At 37.5% G+C, this 18,849-nt stretch overlaps 1 protein-coding gene and 1 long non-coding RNA gene across 3 annotated transcripts; both read left to right on the top strand.

Annotated features, from left to right (window-relative positions):
* Window positions 1–1,591: 1,591 nt before the first annotated feature.
* On the top strand, window positions 1,592–3,673 carry LOC133996378 (uncharacterized). 2 transcript variants are annotated; one of them, XR_009927216.1, is made up of 3 exons: window positions 1,592–1,847; window positions 2,092–2,181; window positions 3,499–3,673. It is a non-coding gene; the product is annotated as an uncharacterized LOC133996378 (long non-coding RNA). The 2 variants fall into 2 exon arrangements; XR_009927215.1 differs by having other exon boundaries at window positions 1,592–1,998.
* A 3,135-nt stretch (window positions 3,674–6,808) lies between these two features.
* Window positions 6,809–9,142, top strand: LOC133996683 (CD59 glycoprotein-like). The gene is made up of 4 exons (XM_062436297.1): window positions 6,809–6,864; window positions 7,112–7,188; window positions 8,379–8,486; window positions 8,843–9,142. The coding sequence occupies exons 1-4, from the start codon at window positions 6,818–6,820 to the stop codon at window positions 9,001–9,003; spliced, it is 393 nt and encodes a 130-aa protein (XP_062292281.1). The 5' UTR covers window positions 6,809–6,817; the 3' UTR covers window positions 9,004–9,142.
* Window positions 9,143–18,849: the final 9,707 nt, after the last annotated feature.

The raw sequence follows: 18,849 nt of genomic DNA, 5'->3' as shown, positions 1-18,849 counted from the left end.
TGATGACACTGATGATGCTAACAGAGACATTTTTTATGGCGCTGAATTTCATCCACCACAATTACTATGTGTGTATTCCGTCTCAAGTTTTCTCTTTACCATGATTAGATTTATGTTCCTTATATTTAAATGGGGTTTGGGATCATTTTAAAAACTGATTCTGCAAAATTTCTACATATGAGTTACTAAACATCCTATAATATAATGACTTTACAAATTTTAAATTGTATTTGAAAAATGCAACACTAAAGAAAATTGAGTCAGAGTTCAGACTATTGTATTGTTCTCTTAATTATAAAGTTGCCTGAAATTGGGCATAAAATCAAGATTGAGAGAAATAGAGCGCTAGAGCAGGTATGTCCTACATGCATGAGCACACAGGTCACTCTGGATAATTATACTACCTATGGCGTTTCTTCCTCTCTGTCTCCCTCATACATTTTTTAATGCATTAAAACATTAACCCTTACATGGCTGACCACAAGTTTCTCAATTGTCCTGTCAACATTTGGACCTCACAAGTTAATAATAACATGTGGCACACACACGCGTGCACACACAAATGACCTGTTCAGGTACTGTACATATATGTGAAGTTTAATTGGTCTTTCGCTGCTCTTTAGCGTTCATTGATTGAGTTAATTATGTCCTTAATGAGTACACTATTTCCTTCTATATCTAATTAAAGGGTAGTTACACCACTTAATTGTCAGTGTCCTGAAAATGACCGGGCAAGTTAAAAATTGCTGTCCTAAGAGATCCAGCGAGTGTGTGTCCTTTACCTAACCTACAAGTCTTCTTCATGCACAACAATGGTGCATGTAGCAGGTGTTAAGTTTCTCTACACACTGTGCAATAATAGCAATCTAGCAGGTTCATAGCATGTCACACTGTGTGAGATGCATGGGTCTAATAAAAAATGTTGGTTGCACTGTGTCAGACTGTACAGGCCATATTTTTAAAAGCTCTTTCAAAAATGACCCCTAGCAAGTTTATTCTGCATATCAAATTTTAATAGAATACTTTGACTTTCATCATTAATTCCTCACACTGTCCAAATTTTGGCATTGTCTATTGTCAAAGCTATAATTTAGCTGGTGGCGGAATATGATGTAAGACCAACTTTTTGGATTTATGATGAAGAATTTCATGACTTTCAAAATGATCAACTTTTAAAGGTAAACATAATTTTTTATGTGATTTTCTGTTATTTTATACTGTTCTGATGTCAGATGTCTGTGTTAGTCATGGTCAAGCTCAAACGTATGTAAAAATGGTCCCTGCAGGACAGATAAAAACTCTAAAGTGTGAAGGGCAGCCTGAATTAGAGCATCACAGATAATAAAACCTGAAAACATGCCATTATGTAAGACAGCTTTTAATGTATTTTGCAAAATCAGTAATAAATCGTAAATATCTGCATTTATATAGTGCTTTACAATGTTTCCGCTGCTCACTCACCCATTCACTCACACACACTAATTGCAGCAACCATTGGGATCAATTTGGGGGTCAGTATCTTGCCCAATGATGCTTCAACATGTGGACAGGAGGAGTTAGGGATCAAACCACCCACCTTCTGATAAGGAGATAACCTGCTCTACCTCCTGAGCCACAGCCGCCAACAGTAATATTGTGGACGGCACAAAGCAAAGCATTTTGAGAGATTATAAAGTAAATCTAATATTTTTGCTTTTTCTACTTTCTTTGCTTTTATCCTGCTGTAATATTCACCCAATTTGCTGTTCTTCATCCCTGCTGAAGATGCTATACTCTAAATACTCACTGCTCACTTTGAATCTTTGCAACAAGAAGAGCTCAAATGTGTTTTTCAATCCCTGGATGAGGTGAGTAACTTTGCACAGTTGGAGCACGATTAGCATAATACATGTAGTTTGTGCAAATCTACATTCAGGGATTCATATGGACCTTCGGAATGAAAAAAAATGGTGAAGTGCATACATGTCTGTATGCATATAGATGGTTTCTTAATTCATGGTAAGTAGGCTTTTACAGAGAACCTGCAAAAAGCCACTCACGGATGTTGGTCAAATGTTAATGATTTATTAATTCAGGCATTTAAATCTGCAGAAATTCTTCAACCTTGCAGATGGGACAGAGAACAGAGAGAGGAAGAGTCTGCATAAAAAGTGATGGAGGAAAGGATGAAGAAAAAGAATGGTAATGACTGAGAGAGAGGGAATTAAAAAAATCAGTATTTAAAAATAATAACCATGTCATGGCCTGATTGGTTTGGTTTTCCCATATTTAACTCAGTGGACTGGGAAATGAGAGAAAGACAGAGAGAAATGTTGGCAGAGGGAAGGCGAGAGAGGAGAAAGATGTAAGGAGAGCAGAAAAAATAGAAGGACAGGCAGTGAATGAAAAGAGAAAAGAAGGAAGGGGGATGGGGGATGGGGAAAAGAAAAAGAAACAGCCAAAAAGGAAAAATAAGGGGAATGCAGATTGAGAACAGGAGAAAGATAAAGAGGGGATTATGGGAGAGTTGTAGGACTGTTTAAGTTGTTTTATCCCTGTTGGATGTTATAACATTTATGCAAAACTAATCAATAACTGCTGAAATCTGTAAATGTGTTAGTTAAAACTGTAGTCAGCATTAGTGTAATACTGAAGCTGCTGCTGCACTATTTGGGTAATTCAGACTTAAGTTGTGCAGTAAATCTATAATGATGAAATAACAAAATGTTCCAAGCCAGCGAGCCTTGACCGTTCACTTTCACAACAACACATTTGGAAAAGCCTGCTGAAGAAAAACTGATCTTGTGCCAGATTGTTTCATAACCAGAATGTCACAAGTAAAATATGTGAATTAACATGATCATTTGTATTATCTAAACACAATCTCTCCTTAAACGTATCTAATTTGCAGAGACTAATCTATATTATAATATTTCAACATTACATAAAATAATGTTTTCATGTATGGCTTAAACAAACAAGACAAGTTTGTGCATCTGCAGAGGTATTGGTATAGGCATATTTTCACATTGAACATAGCCTTACTGGCTGTTTCCCCCTGCTTCAAGTTTGTATGCTAAGATATGGTTATGTTATTGTAATATGTTGCAAGAAAGCAAATAAGGGCATTTCTCGAGCTAACTATTCCTTTAAGAACTTTGGCAGTGTGTGTTTAGTATTTTACGTTTAGTACCCTGTGACCAATATGTAAAAAATGACATTATGTCTCTACAGCACAACTGAGGCTGATGGAGATTTCTTAAGTTTTTGACACATTTGGTCATTCTGTCATTCTGATCCGTCACATAGCTCACTCATAATTGCATTGCTATCATTTTTCGAGGCATCGATTAAGAGGTCAGCTGTTCACATCCCCTGGTCACATCTTACCAATAGAATGGTGACACACTTTCATTGTCAGCATATCATATTGCAGCTGTCTTTTTAAATATGGTTTTCCCCTCTCTGCTTTGCTGCTTTCTTGTTGCTGTTTTGCTTGCCGCACCACCTACTACCTAGTCTTCGCAGATTCATCAGTGCATCACTTCATCTGGACTCCACGGGGGGGATCAATATTGCTGCTGCTAAGGACTGAAGTCCCTTGATTCAAAATCTTCCTGTAGAGTCCAAGTGCCAAAGACAATATCTAATCATCAATATCATCTGCATAATAAACAACTCTTTTTGCTTCATGCACTGGTCTCTCTTGATTGAAATGTCTTGACCTGATGATGGTGCTGGATGAAAAGGGATCACCACACTTATGTAAAGTACTGAATATCTCTACTAAGTTTCATCTTAAGCCATCCAGTAGTCTAGTTGTTGAGACATTTCACTTAAAGCCAAAATGTCAATCTCATGGTGCCACGAGAGGAAAATGAAGATCTTTAAGTTTATAAGGATTCATCCTCTGGAGACCAGAAATATTGCAAAAATACAAGATTTCATACTCTTTAGCCTAACTTCTGACTAGTTTAGCAGTATCCCCCAAAAATCTCTTGTTGTTGTTGAAGACTTAGCTGTTTGACCTGTTGCACTATCGTTAATAAGAAGCTTCTTGCGTTCAATGATTATGTCTGTCTCAGAAATGTTACATTTTTGGTAGAAGCAGATTTATGGACCAAATTCATGTACAACCTGATGAGAATTAGACTAAAAGTCAAACTCAAGTGCAAAATGAACTGGTTGTCAAAAGCTTTCTCAAAGTGCAAATAAATAAATAGAAAATATTGTTTAGCATGCACAAAACGTCCCTTTAGGCTGAGGTGTGAGTGCTGTGGAGGCACAAAGCAAACGCTACTGAAGGCCAAGCTGGCACCAGAAACAAATGAAAGTGCTGGTTTGCCTCATTACACCAGCCTTTAGCCCAACCCCAGACAAGAAGTAATGAGCAGCAGGACAGCCAGTCATTAGCCTAAATAGCTGTAATGGCAAAGGAAAGACATGTAGCTTTCAGATGGTGACGTTTAAACCACTGTGAGAAAATGTTGCGCTTCCCCCCTGGGAGAAATGATACACATGAATTCTCTGAATTAAACATGACATAGGCCTTATTCCTAAATAAGATTATTCCCTTTAATTGATTGTTATTACTCATCGGTTGATGAAGATATAACTTTTATCGTTTTACTTTACTGCAGTAAACCTATAATCATATCTATTACTCACATTAAAATACAGGTTTTGAGTCTTTTAGCTGTTCCTCTGAAATATTCCTCCGAAGAGCTAAAAAGCTGCATGTATATAAAGAAAATTCTCACACTAGTCAAACTGTAACTTTGATGAAGTTTGATTTCATGTTTCTCGTGCATGTGTCTGAACTCTGATTTCACGCCTTCAGCGGGCTCTGATGCTTGCAAAGATCTGCAGAGAGAGAAGAGGAAGACAGAAGACTTAATATGAATTCAGGATTATGAAAATCATAACACACGGAGGAGAGTTTCAGTCCTGATTGAATGTTTGCTGACATAAAACCTGTGTCATTTTTACAGAGTGAACATTTCATAATAAAAAAGCTCAGCAGTTTTCACTATTAACAGAAAAAAACAGCTCGAAAATATTTCAAATGGATTTGATCACTGAGATATAAGTGGTGAATGTGAGGACCTGAATCAGGTCTTATCTGGATTCTTGGTTGGGTCCAATTTTAGTGCGACAGGTTCTGAGTCTTTATCAACTTCGCTGAAAACCATTGGACCCAGACAAAATCCAATTAACCAGACTTCTTCCAGGACTAAGTCCCTGCTGTTATGCTCATGTCTGATCTGATTTGGGTTGGTGTTCTGTAAATTGAGAGCCCCTTGCAGATCCGGCTGAGAACCTTTTTGTCTCTTTAAGACATTTTGAAATCCCGTTTCACACACATATTTTCTCATTCATAATTTTTTTTTCTTTTATATGTGAAGAGCAGGAACTCTAAGAAACAAGAAAGCTGATTCCAAAATTTTTGAAAATGTATTGTTAATAGTTTTCTATGATTAGAATGAAGAAATAAGGTTTTAAATATCAGAAAGGCTCCCCTTTGTTTGATTGAGATTAGCTGGCAGGCTACCGGTGTTACACCACAGGAGACAAAGAGACAAAGTAAACAAACTGACAGTGTGTTGCTATCAGGGATTTTGAAGATCAATGACCAAACCAACAACCATCAGACACTGGACCAAAGTGACATATCAAAGTAGCATGCTGTTCAATGTGCTGCTGTGTGTTCTAATTTGCTACTTTTCTGTGAATGTGTGTTTTGTGGCATGTTCAACAAGCTATGGTGAAGGACAAGATGTGTGTTAGTGTTTGTAAGTTAGATAAGAAGGAGACTTAAGCAAGAAAGCTGGGTTTTTCTTCAGTCTGTAAATCTTGTGTTGTGTAGTCACAGAGAGTAAAAAGTAAGTTAAAAAAGCAAAGAAAATCAGAATTTAATATGTACAGTTGTACATCGTATGTAGTATCATATCTGATAAATAAATAAACAGATAAACACACAATGTGTAGTATCATGTACTATTTGCTAAATCCCTGACTTCTAATAGTAAACCTACTGTATTCTTTGGGGCGTCTGAGGCGTACAGTACATATCTTTTCAGCAGTTCAGCTTTGAGACTTTGTTGTCCATCATTTGTTTTCCTCCTGAAGGTGTCTGTTATCAGCTCAGTTCACACGGATTCATTTTCTCTCAGCTAAAATGTGCTAACTCCCTTCTTTCTTTGATGGGCAAAGATATTAGATACATATCTGACTTTTAGGACAAATCCTGCAGCAATAACTTTTTACCACCTCACAGCGTATGACTCCACTGTTCAGGCAGATTCTTTCATGACAGATGCTTTCTTTTCTTTCGTCATATTTTTCTTCCTTTCATTTCATTTTGTCCCCTGCTCCTCTTTCTCTCTTTTTGTTGTTACCAAATCTCTGGTTAAACATCTATAATAAAACAGTGTTTTTTCACAACCTGAAGTACCGTAATCATGTAATCGGTCATTGCCCTGCCTGCCCTCATTTCGTCTATGATGACTGCTGTGTCATCTCCATATTTCTAAATGAAATAAAAGCCAAATGACACATTATTGAATGTACTTAATATATATATATATATATATATATATATATATATATATATATATATATATATATATTTATCATCTAAAAAAACCCCAGAAAATATCTCTTTGTTGCACAAAGCAACAAAATATTGACCAATATATCAGACATCAGAGTCTCATCCACACATAGACTCTGAACCCAAACAAATGGGTTGTTTACTTTTTTCTGTTGAAACTGGTACAAAAAGCCTCTTTCTCACAAGCTTAAAATCATTTTCTTCACATTCACAGGTAAGTGTTGAATGACTGCAGGGCTAACAATTTGTGGTGCTAACAAACTCAACAAAATGTGATTATCCAACATCAATATCTTTATATCTGTCATTTATTGCTCTAAAAAGCTTAGTCAGTAAATGTGAGAAGAAACACACTGAATCAGGCTCTCTTTACCAAATTGTGACAGCAAGACAGATGAGACAATGTTTTTTTATACACACTGCATGTGCCATTCCCTTTTTACTCTCACAAAGTTAATTTGCTGCCTTTTATCCAGCTGTGACAATTTTGTGAATCATGCCTTTTGTTTTTATTTTCAGTGAGACAGCGCTTTCAGACACGATGAGGAGCTCTATGGTGTTTTTCCTGGCTGTCAGCTTTGCCATGTTTGAATTTGGTAAGAAGTGAGGGTTGAAGAAGGAATCTTTCATTAATGCTCACTCTTTTTTGTCCCTGAAAAGCTCAGCCAAGTGAGGTTAAGTCAGAAAGATTACATGCTTCTCAAAGAGCAAACATATTCAGCACTTACAAGCCCCAGGGAACATTTTGGCAGATCAGCGTGTTGTTGCATGTGCTGCTGCTGTGTCATTTGCTTCCAGTTCGTACTTCAGCAGAGTCAGTGATAAATATTCATTCACAGTATTTTCTATGATGTCCCAGGACATTTTACTCTCTGAGCAGTTGTGGCAGCCTTTTGGTTTGGTTTATTGACAGTATTCTAATGTATTTATAGCTGAGCTCATAGGACTTTTACAGTCCTGTATTATAATCTGCAATCATTTATTGAGTGGGGCAGGGGTAAACACTTCACTGTGGTCATCAGGTGTGGACTCTTTCCTTGGTTTTTCATTGATAGGCCCACGCAGCAACAGAACTTCAAGAGGATCTGTCGAGTCTGGGTTTTTTCTGTCAGTGATTCAGTCCTGTTTACAGACTGTAAACTAACATGGTTGTGGTAAAGGCTAGTGGAGAGATGGTGCATCCTGCCATTATTCCTATTACTAGGGATTGCCAAGAGGTGTTGTATTCTGATGCTGTGAGGCAATCAATCACATATCAAACATACCAGGGATGTTTCATCAGGGATTCAAAATGTTCTATCCCATGTAATTGCACAGTCCACCATTCATTTAATAATTGACATTAAGCAGACAACATCAACATTATTTTAGGGGTTATTGTCTTGCAGCCATTGTTTGTTTGATATTTTGGGAAATAAGCTTTTTCACGTTCTCACCGAAAGTTAAATGAGAAGCTTGATATTATTTTCATGTCTGCACAGTCAATATGTAGTTGTAACCTGTATTAGCTTAGCTTGGCATAAAGACTAGCTCATCTCTGTCCAAAAGTAATACAATCTACTTACCCGAACCTGTAAAGCTCACTAATTAACATGTTATATAATATTTGTTTGTGCAAAAACAAAGTGTTAAAAACAACAACTTGTGTATTCTAGGATTGTTATGTAGCGGTCTATTTGATGGCCAGTGGCAGTGAAAATCTCACTTTGAGAGATGAGTTCATGTTCGCAAATACCGATTGGACCAAAATGACCTCAATCATGTGAACTCTGTCTCCTCTCTTCAGGCGTCTCTCTGCAGTGTCACTCCTGCCCTCAAGGCTCCTCCGAAAAATGTGAGGCCACAGAGGAGTGTAGCCAAGGTGACGACAGCTGCCTGAAACTCAGCAGTGATGGTAAGAATGATAGAGGAAACAAAGAAAAGTCCACCATAAAATCAGGAACATTTACAACAGGTATATTCTCTGCCAAACGACCGTTTTCAAATTCAAAAATGAATCTTAAAACTCTTTTTCTTCCTGAATTCATTACAGTGATGCACTGAACCCAATTCAAATTTCATGTTTTGATTTATTTTATTGCTTTAATGGTGGTTGTTATTTTCTAAAGATGTCATATTTAGAAGAACATGAAATGGCTGCCGTACTGTGCTTAGATTTTTCATTGAAATGTTCACTGCATAATATACCAATAAAGTTAAAATGACAAATGCCATGTCTCTCATATACTGTGTCTCTCATATACCCTTCAGGAAAGACCTACACTTCATGTGTGAGGCAGGCAGACTGTGACTTCAGAATTCTGGGGGCCAGATATCCACTCCCTAACTTCACCTTTTCCTGCTGTCAGTCAAATCTCTGCAATGGTGAAAGTAAAAGTTTTTTTCAGAAATTTAAAGATTTTTTTGGTTAAGAAATATTAAGAAGAGAGATCAAATTCAATGTATTTTTAAACTGTAATTTCAATCTGTTGATTATTATTCACATCTCTTACAATGTATGCCACTGAACATCGTTACACACTCAACAATAAAGTCTTATCTTAACAAAAAGTGTGCACTCATTTTGCTCCAAGACACATATCAGTACAAAATTAGTATTAGTCTTTCTGCACTTTAAATTTCTCTTTCTTTAGTCATTACTATTTTCTTTCACATGCACACATGTTCCCATGTAATTTTCACTAACATTCAACACTTTGGCACTATTTCAGTTTTTTTTTGGTAAAAACGTTGTTACTAATCTGAAAATGTTATTAATAAATGGATTTTGGTCGTCATCGGGAAGGCTATTTGGTCCAATTAACTAAAAGGATTTTTCACAGCCTGGTTACCCAAAACTTGTTAATATTAAGGACTTATAACTAATCTATAATTGTATTTTTTCTCTAACCATTAATTAAGCCTACAAATAATAAACTCTTTATAAAGGTTTCCTTATTATAAAGTGGCACTTTTGATCTCAATAACAGACTAAAATCATTGATATGATGGAATTTTTGCAGTATACCTTATACATGACTGTACATATTTGATTGAGATTATGGTAATGCTTTTGGGAAAGAGAAAACATTTTGAGTATGTTTGTAGTAATTTCGTGTTCACCTTAAAGTGCACACAATTATGTTACATTCACTAACTCGAGAGATTTACTGTATTATCAAGAACAAAAGCCAAGAAAAAAAAAATTCGAAGATGAAAGGTGTCCCCTTTTCTTCTTATTAGACAGTACACAGTGGAGAAAGACTGAAAAATAGAGAGACAGAAGAAGATATATAATCTGGACAGACACCATGTTTTTTGTAGCTCAGTGGGCTGAAACACAACCCATGTCCAGTCTGTGTCATGTGAGATGGCTGGATTCAAACCTGTGATTTCAAAAGCCCTCTCTAAGAGTCCAAAACTTGCCAAAAACACAACAACAGCCTGAAAACACTCTGAAGAACAACATCAAAGTCCAGAATTGTACAAGTTTCTGCTGCTGCCCTTGAATAATAATTAAGATTGCACTGAGTTTTTAAACAAGTAGCATTATTCCCCTACAGCCGATTATAATGTGAATGAGGACAGAAGTGTGTGTGTGGGGGTGTGTGTATTGGGGCCTTTCTGCAGCACTGAGTAAGTACAATGTCTTAATTTGTTGACTTTAATTAAAAGAAGGACAACATCTGTTACCTGAAAGTGTGTGCTTGTGTTTGTGTGTGTTTTAGTCTTCACAACTCACAAAATGAGATTTAATGAAAAAATGTATTCTGGAAAAATACATTTTTATTTATTTTTGTATTTTTTAAAGTTAGAAAGTCAATGGTTACAGGGAATTGTTTAATGTGCGTCAAAGCAAGTGATGCTATTTTATGCAATATGTATGTGTGTGTATCTGAATGTGCATGTGTGCTTGTGTGTTTTAGTGTGTACGCATGATCCAGGTGGCCAGATAATTGAAAACATTTCTCACACTTGATTTTACAGGAAATCTCAAAGGTAACATCTGGCCAAGCAAGGGAGGAAGAAAAGACCAGGTGTGTGTGTGTGTGATTCTGCAGCTATGTAAATATGTTTATGTGTGTGAGAGACAAAGAAAGACTCTTTGGTTATGTAATCAGAATATAACAAAGATTAATAAACAGGACGCACATTGAAAAGAATGGGGGCTTTGAGAGCACAACACATGCACTATAAAGAAAGTGGGAGATGGCGCTGGTAGTGGTGACATGCAGCAGTTGTGCAGTGCAGTATGCTGTGGTTCTTAACCTGTTGGACTTATTTTTGTCATCACTACTAACTTATATTTTTAACCGATCTATGTGTGACAGAATTAACAATGAGTCACCTCCGTTTGATTGCTTTTATGCTACTATTTTAGTGGACTTTGTCAGGACTGGGCAATTGCTCCACTCCAGTGCAGGCGTTGTGGATCCCTAGCCTGTTCTTTCTGCAGAGATCATCCGGCCAGATCCCTTTGCAGGAACCGGAGCTAGGTGTCCCAGGCAATGGGTGTGAAGAAAAGGAGGAGATGTGACAGGGGCACCGCTGGATACCCTTTCCCACAATCCTTGCCAATTTTCAGTCACTTTGCTACAAAGTTGACGAGCTTCAGGCAAATGTTAAGTTACCCTAACCCTCACATTCTGATCTGATGAAGGTTTTGGAGCAGATTATTTTAGCCCTAACCTGTACACCTCCGAAAGACTCATATCTTATCATCTTGTGTAATTTTTAACAGTATGTGACTTGTCTGACATGACTTACAAAATTTCTGGACCTTTGTTATGAATCCATCATGGGAGCGTATGAATCCTTTCAAAGAGCTGCTCTTGGTATGTATGATCATGGTATGTCTGTGGATTTGTTTCTGTCCAATCAAGTCTCACGGCAGTTTGCGAAATAACCAAATTTAATCTAAAGAAAGACTTCCAGTTGAAATACATTGGTTTGAAAGTTGTGCAACAAAATTGGAAAATGTGTGTTCATGTACACAAATCTATAGAATTAATTTCATGACCATGCACAAACTGCCATGAAACTGTGTTGTTCTGTCCTACAAACCCTTCCTGATGAGAGACAAGCTGGGAGGATTTTCAGTTCAGGTCTGGTCGGTATTTTTTGATTAATTGCACAGACTGGGACTTGTTTAAAAATGTATGTGATGATCTGGATAAACTCAGAGACTGTGTCTGCATATAGGACTTTTTGTTAGGACTTAGTCATCCCCTGAAAATCAATTTTAATTTATCCAAATAATAAACCATGGGTCTCATGGGATATTTTCTGTTCTATCTTCAACTTGTAACTCCAAATCCATAGGGGTCCTTATTTTTAGAGGATTTCATCATTGTATTTGTGCCAGAACATAAACTCTAAAGTCGCTTAACGACTACAGGTGTGGCACTTGCCTCTTTTATTATGAAATAATTTGAGAAGATTGTGAAGGATGTGTTTCTGACCACAGTTCAGGCAAATGTGGACCTACTTCAATTTCCTTACAGGTAAGGGCATGGGTGTTGTTGATGCGACTGGACACCTAGAGGGTGCAAAGACATTAGTGCAACTAGTTTTTATTGATTTCTCCTCAGATTTTAATTGTATCCTGCCTCACATTTTAGCAGGAAGCTTATAGAATATTCACAACATTGATCTTGGCCTGTATGTTAGCTGATGGATTTCTTGTGAAGGTTAATGTTATTTGATCAGATGTTCTTTTTTCCTCCACTGGATTGCCCCAGGGGTGTCCTCTCACCTCTTTTATTGCCTTGTACACCAAATACCAAATATGAGAGGTGCCAAATTATTAAGCTTGCAGATGATTCTGTCACCATGTCTCTTTCCAGCAGTGACCCTAATTATGGCCCTGTAGTGGTAGAAGTCATGGACTGGTGCACGTCGTCCTTCTTGACCACCAATATGTTGAAACCAAAAGAGATACATACAAACTTAAACCTGCATCAACATATTTTCTGGGTACTTATGGGCAGCAGAAATAAGTTGTGAATGCAATACTAACATATGATCAACTTTTAAGATGATACACTTGTCAGCAAACAATTGCTTGTTTAGACATTGTCATTCATTTGTATCCATGTTTCTGTCCACCTAGTGAATGGAAGTCCAATATCACTTTTTTAGCTCTGGCCTATACAAAAGTCTGGCTCGGTAGCTGCTACAGTAAATGCTCCACTTTGTTCAGGTTGTGTACAGTGGATTTTTAGAGCATTTTCTCTGACAACAACTGCCTGCTGCCAAGTTGAAACTTACTATTAGGTTCCATAGAGCCGAGGAAAGCTGCAAAGCTTCTGTAGGTTCATCACAGCAAGCAATGCCTATGATAAAATACATTGTCATTTGATACATTGTTATAATGAAATATTTCCAACAATATAGACGGGTATTCGGCCTCATTGTTTTTTAATATACTGCATGTGTTGACAAATGGGTGAATGTGTTTGTCAATATACTTTCTTTGCAGCATTTTTTCATCTCAATGCTCCAAACTGTGTGTATCCTTGAACACAGAAGGCATTTTCTTCCTAATAAGCCGTTTGAAGACAGGATTTTTGGAATAGTTTCTCTGATCTTGCATTTTTTACATCCATGTTTACTCACTAGCTGTCTTCTTCACTACCTTTATTAGCTTTATGTTTCTCTGTAACCACCAACAGTGTTCAATCAGTGGTATCATCTCAAACCTGCCACAGGAATGTCTAGCACATTGCCTCAATGTCCTTCCTTGTGCACCTGAACAAGGTTGGGACCCACTTGTAAAAACATTGATCCATAGCACTTCTAGTCAAAAACCTCACAGAGTACCTTTAAATTATGTTGTGACGAGCTCTCAAGGCCACCATAAAAACGAGTCCAAAATCATAATCTTGTAATAAGAAGGAATAAATATATATATATTTATAATATACATTACTAGAACAGAACAGAAAAGGGAATGTATTTTATTTCAAGTACAAAATGTCAAAATCAAGTACAAAACAACAGTTTTCTGTTTATTTGGAGGTAAAATGGTTTATTTGCTTGCCACAGGTACATTCGTCTCTGCTAAAAAAAGATTGAAGTATATGTCTCAATAGCAATAAAAGAAAAATAAACATAACCTGTCTGATCAGCCTGTAAGAATGACAAGGAGAAAAGCTTGCTGCTTCAGAGTTGAGTATACATCTCACAGATGAACAGGCAGCGTGACACCAAAAAAAAAAGGAAAAAAAGCTTGTGCTTGTTCAAGCACTGAAATATATACGGAGCTGGATTTGAAGCCTAAAGCGGCTATGTGAGTGTTTTAGCTGAGATCCATAAGCAGCCATAATCAGAGCATCAGCTGCTTTTTGAAAGGTAGAGGCCTCTTTTTAATTAACAGTCAATGTTTTTTTTGGTATTAGAACAAGAAGATGCCTCAACAAGTAATTGAAGTTTAACATTTTTGTTCAAAGTGTTCTTGTTCAGACCGTGTGATGCCTCAGGAGCTTTCTGTTCTGTTCCTCTTTACACCTCTGCCCTCCCTTACCTCCCTCTTTCTTTTTGAATTTGAACACACTAATTTCTAAAACATTAATGATCACTAATACTGAATATCATGAGATTGTTAGTGTTGCCTTGTGCACTGGCTTGAGAAAAAGAAATGACAGTCCTCCCACTGCAGACTGTTTTTCTGATTAATGCAACCAATTAAACTTGATCTTATGGCAGCACTTTAAAAAACTGTAAGGCATTTTCTGTGTGTGCTTGCTTTTTGTGTGTTTTTGTGTGTGTTGGCCTTGTTTTTTTATTATTCGTGTGTTTTGTCTAAAATGTCATCATTCCTCTCTCTCTTTTTTTATTTTTTATTAATTTGAGTATAATTTACAACAAACATTGGAAAACAGCTACATATTTCAAAGGAGATAAGGCATTTTGTTTCCTAATGAGTCAGATATCCCATTAAATAACTTGCATCAGTATCATAAGATCTAACACAAGAAAATGCATTGTTAGTGGGCTTTGAGGCCTAATTAAGAAATTGTTCGATATTCTGGTAAATGTGGTAAATGTGTTCTTGCTGAGAATTAGATGAGGGCAACACTTTCATGTCTGTGCAGTATAGCTGAAGCAGAGCAGAGTGGATTACTTCAATTTAGCACAAAGACTAGTTAGACTAGTTAGACTAGTTCTCTACTAAAGTAAGAAATTTGACCAAGATCTGTTTTATCTTACTGTTCAAAAACAGAAATGTACAAACAAAAAGTAAATATTGAACTCTCCTTGTTTGACTTGTTTGTATGTTAGCAAGTGTTTGGTATATTTTGGTTATTCTGATATTTTTCCAAATGGGAAACTGGTCGAGTTAACTTGTTAGCTAGCTGTTAGCTTGTGAGCAAGGCTAGCTGTTTCCCATTGTCTCCAGTCTTTGTGCTACTCTAAACTAGCCATCTCCTGGCTGTAGCATCATATTACATGTACAAACATCTGAGTGGTATGGACATTTTTATCAAACTCATGTTAAAAAAAACAAAAAATGTAAGGTTTCCTGAATGTGGAACACTTCCAGGGGAGTTAAAACTATTAATGAGCTCTTGAACAAGCTATAAAATTCACCATGAGTTAAGTTCCTTTTTTTTTTTTGGTCAAATCACAATGTTATTCCTCAAAAGTTTTAAAGGACATGTGAACAAAGAAACAATTACATAGTTATAATTTGCCATAATCCATCATTGTGTTCATCCTGGCCATCAGAAGATCTCTCCGAAATGCACTTACAATGAAAGTGATGTGGGCCAAAATCATGAACATTCTTCTGAGAAAAAAAATTATTTAAGAGTTAACCTCTATTAGTCAAATCAAGTAGATATCTTTCAACATTACAATCTTTATAGTACCAAGGTCCCTCTTCTTTTTACTATACTTATACCACAGCTAAATAGGGAAACACTGTCTGAGGAAACACAAATAGAGAACTTGATGCTAAAAAGGCAGTAAATGTGGCAGATATTCATTTGATATGACTGACTCAGACTGCTGAAGCCTCAAATAAGTTTCAGATAAACTTAAATACATGTTTGCACAAAATTACTGGCAAACAGAAAGAAAAAGGCATAGTGTAGTGCTATAGTGATAATAAATATATGATGTAACAACAATATCACTGTAGTCATAATTATAACAACAATATGATAAAATTATAATAACATCATTATCATCATTACATTATAATATAATATATAGTCAGAGGACTAATTAATGTTGCATCAGCAAGTTCATTCTGAAATGTATTGCTACCTGAACACTTTTCTTTCTTAAAATGTCTTTGTTGTATCTTGATAATTAGATTTTTTGTGTTTCTTGTACAGCTTCACCTAGAACATAAAAAGCAGAATACACACGTCTTTCTTGTTTTTACTATTAAATGTAGTTGCTGTAGTAAAACTGTTGTAGTGAGAGACTATAGTAACAAAGCCACAGGTTCACTACCTGTAAGGATCCATAAAAAGCTTCACTGTTCCTCTAAATACCCTCCTAAAACTGGTTTTAATTGTGTCAGTTTGGTAATCAGCAACTGGTTTTATTTTCTCTCTCTGTTGCGCTGTTTCACAGCAGACTATCGCCATGGAAACCAGACCAGTGGAAGGTGTGTTGCCCCTAAGGCATTTCTCTTATTCATTTGTAATGTCTGCTTTGTAGTTACAAAATAAGAGTAAAAAGTTTTATTAAGAGGGTTTTATTTTGAAGGCCCACTCACTGATGATGTCACTTCCTTAAGGTCACCTGTGTTGGTTGACTTCCTGTTTAGTTCTTTTTCTCCTTGGACTGAGAGTGAGGCAGACATGTTCTGAAGCTATCGTAGCTACCCGCTGAGAAATATTGTACAGGCAACGCCGTAAGTGTACACATTTCATGTTTAAGGTGTTAAAAACAATAAATAGTGATAGCTGCTAGAAATATATATTTTATTTGTAATTAAAAAGGGACATTTTGCCTATGTTATTTACACATTTAAAAACGTTCTGCTGGCTATAATTACAGTACTTCATTGTGCCTAAAACTATGCTAATTCATGTTTTATGTTATCTAAAATGCAATATTTGTTGTATTTACAGTTTTCACCAATTGTCATTGAAGACTGCTGAGTAAATGGTCAACTCCACCACGACTCATGTTTTCATTGGACACGGTTTAACTCGGTGTTGAAACAGAGTTGCTACACTCTGAGTGAGAACACTACAGTGAAAAGGCGGCACTCAATGTTTCAAAGTGTTCGAGATGGCAGCTAGCAACAAGTCGGGAGCAGCAAGTGCTAAAAGCAACACATCATCGTCATCATCAAACGTAGCTCGTGCCAGAGCTAAAGCAGAAGCTGCTAAGGTGAGAGCTTCATATGCTAGCCAGGAGGCTAAATTAAAACTGGAAAAGGCTGCTAAAGAAGCAGAAAGGAAAACAAGAGAGGCTCAAAATGAGTTAGACACTGCTAGAATCGATACAGAGCTGGAAGTGCTAACACTACACCGTGAAGCAGATGCAGCCGTGGCGGAAGCACAAGTGTTGGAGGATGATGACACTATATTGGAAAATAAGAAATCTGAGTCAGAAGAAAAGTTTAGACAGCAACGCACCAGTGATTATGTTCAATCTCAAATTGATCAGAATCAGCCTACCTCTTCATCAGCACCGGTCCCACGTATAAAACCTCCAGACCATGCTGTATCACAGGACAGCTTCAAGATGTGGCACCCACCTGCAAGCATAACAGAATTCCAACCGAAACCTAAAATCAAACCTGAAAAAGAAGATGAAACATACTTACCCGCACCAAACCTGTCTGAACTGAACAGAGTTGAGTCAAAGACTGATGTTAAAAGAATAAACTCTTCCACACATGTACATGCTCAGCCATACACATCCCCATATATGCTTCCAGCTAGCACACCATTCTCAGACCCTCTGGCACAGTATTTGGCACGACGAGATCTTGTTATGTCAGGTCTGTACCAATTTGATGATAAGCCGGAGAATTTCCGTGCATGGCAGTCCTCATTCACCAATGCAGTGGCTGAAGTCCAACTCACAGCAACACAAGAACTAGACCTCATGACCAAGTGGTTAGGGAAAGAGTCTGGTGATCAAGTGAGACGCATACGTTCAGTGCATGTGAACAACGCCAATCTAGCTCTACGTAAGGCATGGGAAAGGCTGCGTGACTGCTATGCCGCCCCTGAAATAATCGAACAATCACTCTTCCACAGGCTAGACAGCTTTCCAAGGATTTCGGCCAAGGAACACACCAAATTACGTGACCTTGGAGATTTGCTCATGGAGATACAAGGAGCCAAGGAGGATGGATATCTCTCTGGGCTGTCGTATCTAGATACCTCCCGAGGCATTGGACCAATCGTGGACAAGCTTCCATATGGACTTCAGGACAAGTGGGTCTCATCTGGGTCATGGTACAAAGAAGAGAACAATGGTCGCTTCCCTCCCTTCATTTACTTTTGTGACTTTGTGTGCCACGAGGGAAAGAGACGAAATGACCCCAGCTTTATTCATCAAAGCAGCGGCACAAACCCTACTAAACCAGAACGGCTACCTGTGAAGAGTTTTAACACCAACAAATCTATCACAGTACACAAAACAGAGGTCTCTACAATCAACAACGACCCTAACAAGAACTGTCCACTGCACAATAAACCACATCCACTTAAAAAATGCAGGACATTCAGATACAAATCTATCGATGACAGAAAGGCTTTTCTAAAACAGAAAGGAATATGCTTCAAGTGTTGTTCCTCATCCTCACATGTAGCCAAAGATTGCAAATCTTCTGTGAAGTGCTTAGAGTGTGAGAGCACCAACCATGATGCAGCCATGCACCCTGGCCCATTGCTTCAACCCACCAAGGCTCCTCCGCTGCCACAAGAGGACGGCGGGGAGGGAGAAGATTCTAATGTGACTGATGTTAGAACAAGTTGCACAGAAGTTTGTGGCCCAGGTCAGTGGGGTCGTTCCTGCTCTAAGATTTGTCTGGCAAAGATTTATCCCGAACATTCAAGACACGAAGCCGTTAAAGCTTATGTGATCCTGGACGACCAGAGCAATCGCTCTTTAGCCAGACCAGAGTTCTTCGAGCTGTTCAATGTGGAGAACAAACCACTTTCGTACCATCTCAGAACATGCTCAGGCATCATGGAAACTTGTGGCAGGAAGGCTGAAGGATTCCAGATAGAGTCACTGGATGGAAAAGTGCTCATCTCTCTCCCACCGCTCCTCGAGTGTCTTCAAATCCCGAACAA

Source organism: Scomber scombrus, chromosome 16 (assembly GCF_963691925.1).
Source record: "Scomber scombrus chromosome 16, fScoSco1.1, whole genome shotgun sequence".
Taxonomy (NCBI): Eukaryota; Metazoa; Chordata; class Actinopteri; order Scombriformes; family Scombridae; genus Scomber; species Scomber scombrus.
Note: the sequence above shows the minus strand (reverse complement) of the source record. Positions and strands in the feature narration are given on the sequence as shown.

Excerpts from the sequence above, each read along its gene's own strand:
- LOC133996683 (XM_062436297.1), top strand. The coding sequence starts at position 6,818 with ATGACTGCAGGGCTAACAATTTGTGGTGCTAACAAACTCAACAAAAT. Across the intron at positions 6,865-7,111 it reads GCTAACAAACTCAACAAAAT|TGAGACAGCGCTTTCAGACA; the intron begins GTGATTATCCAA and ends TTTTATTTTCAG. Across the intron at positions 8,487-8,842 it reads CCTGAAACTCAGCAGTGATG|GAAAGACCTACACTTCATGT; the intron begins GTAAGAATGATA and ends TATACCCTTCAG.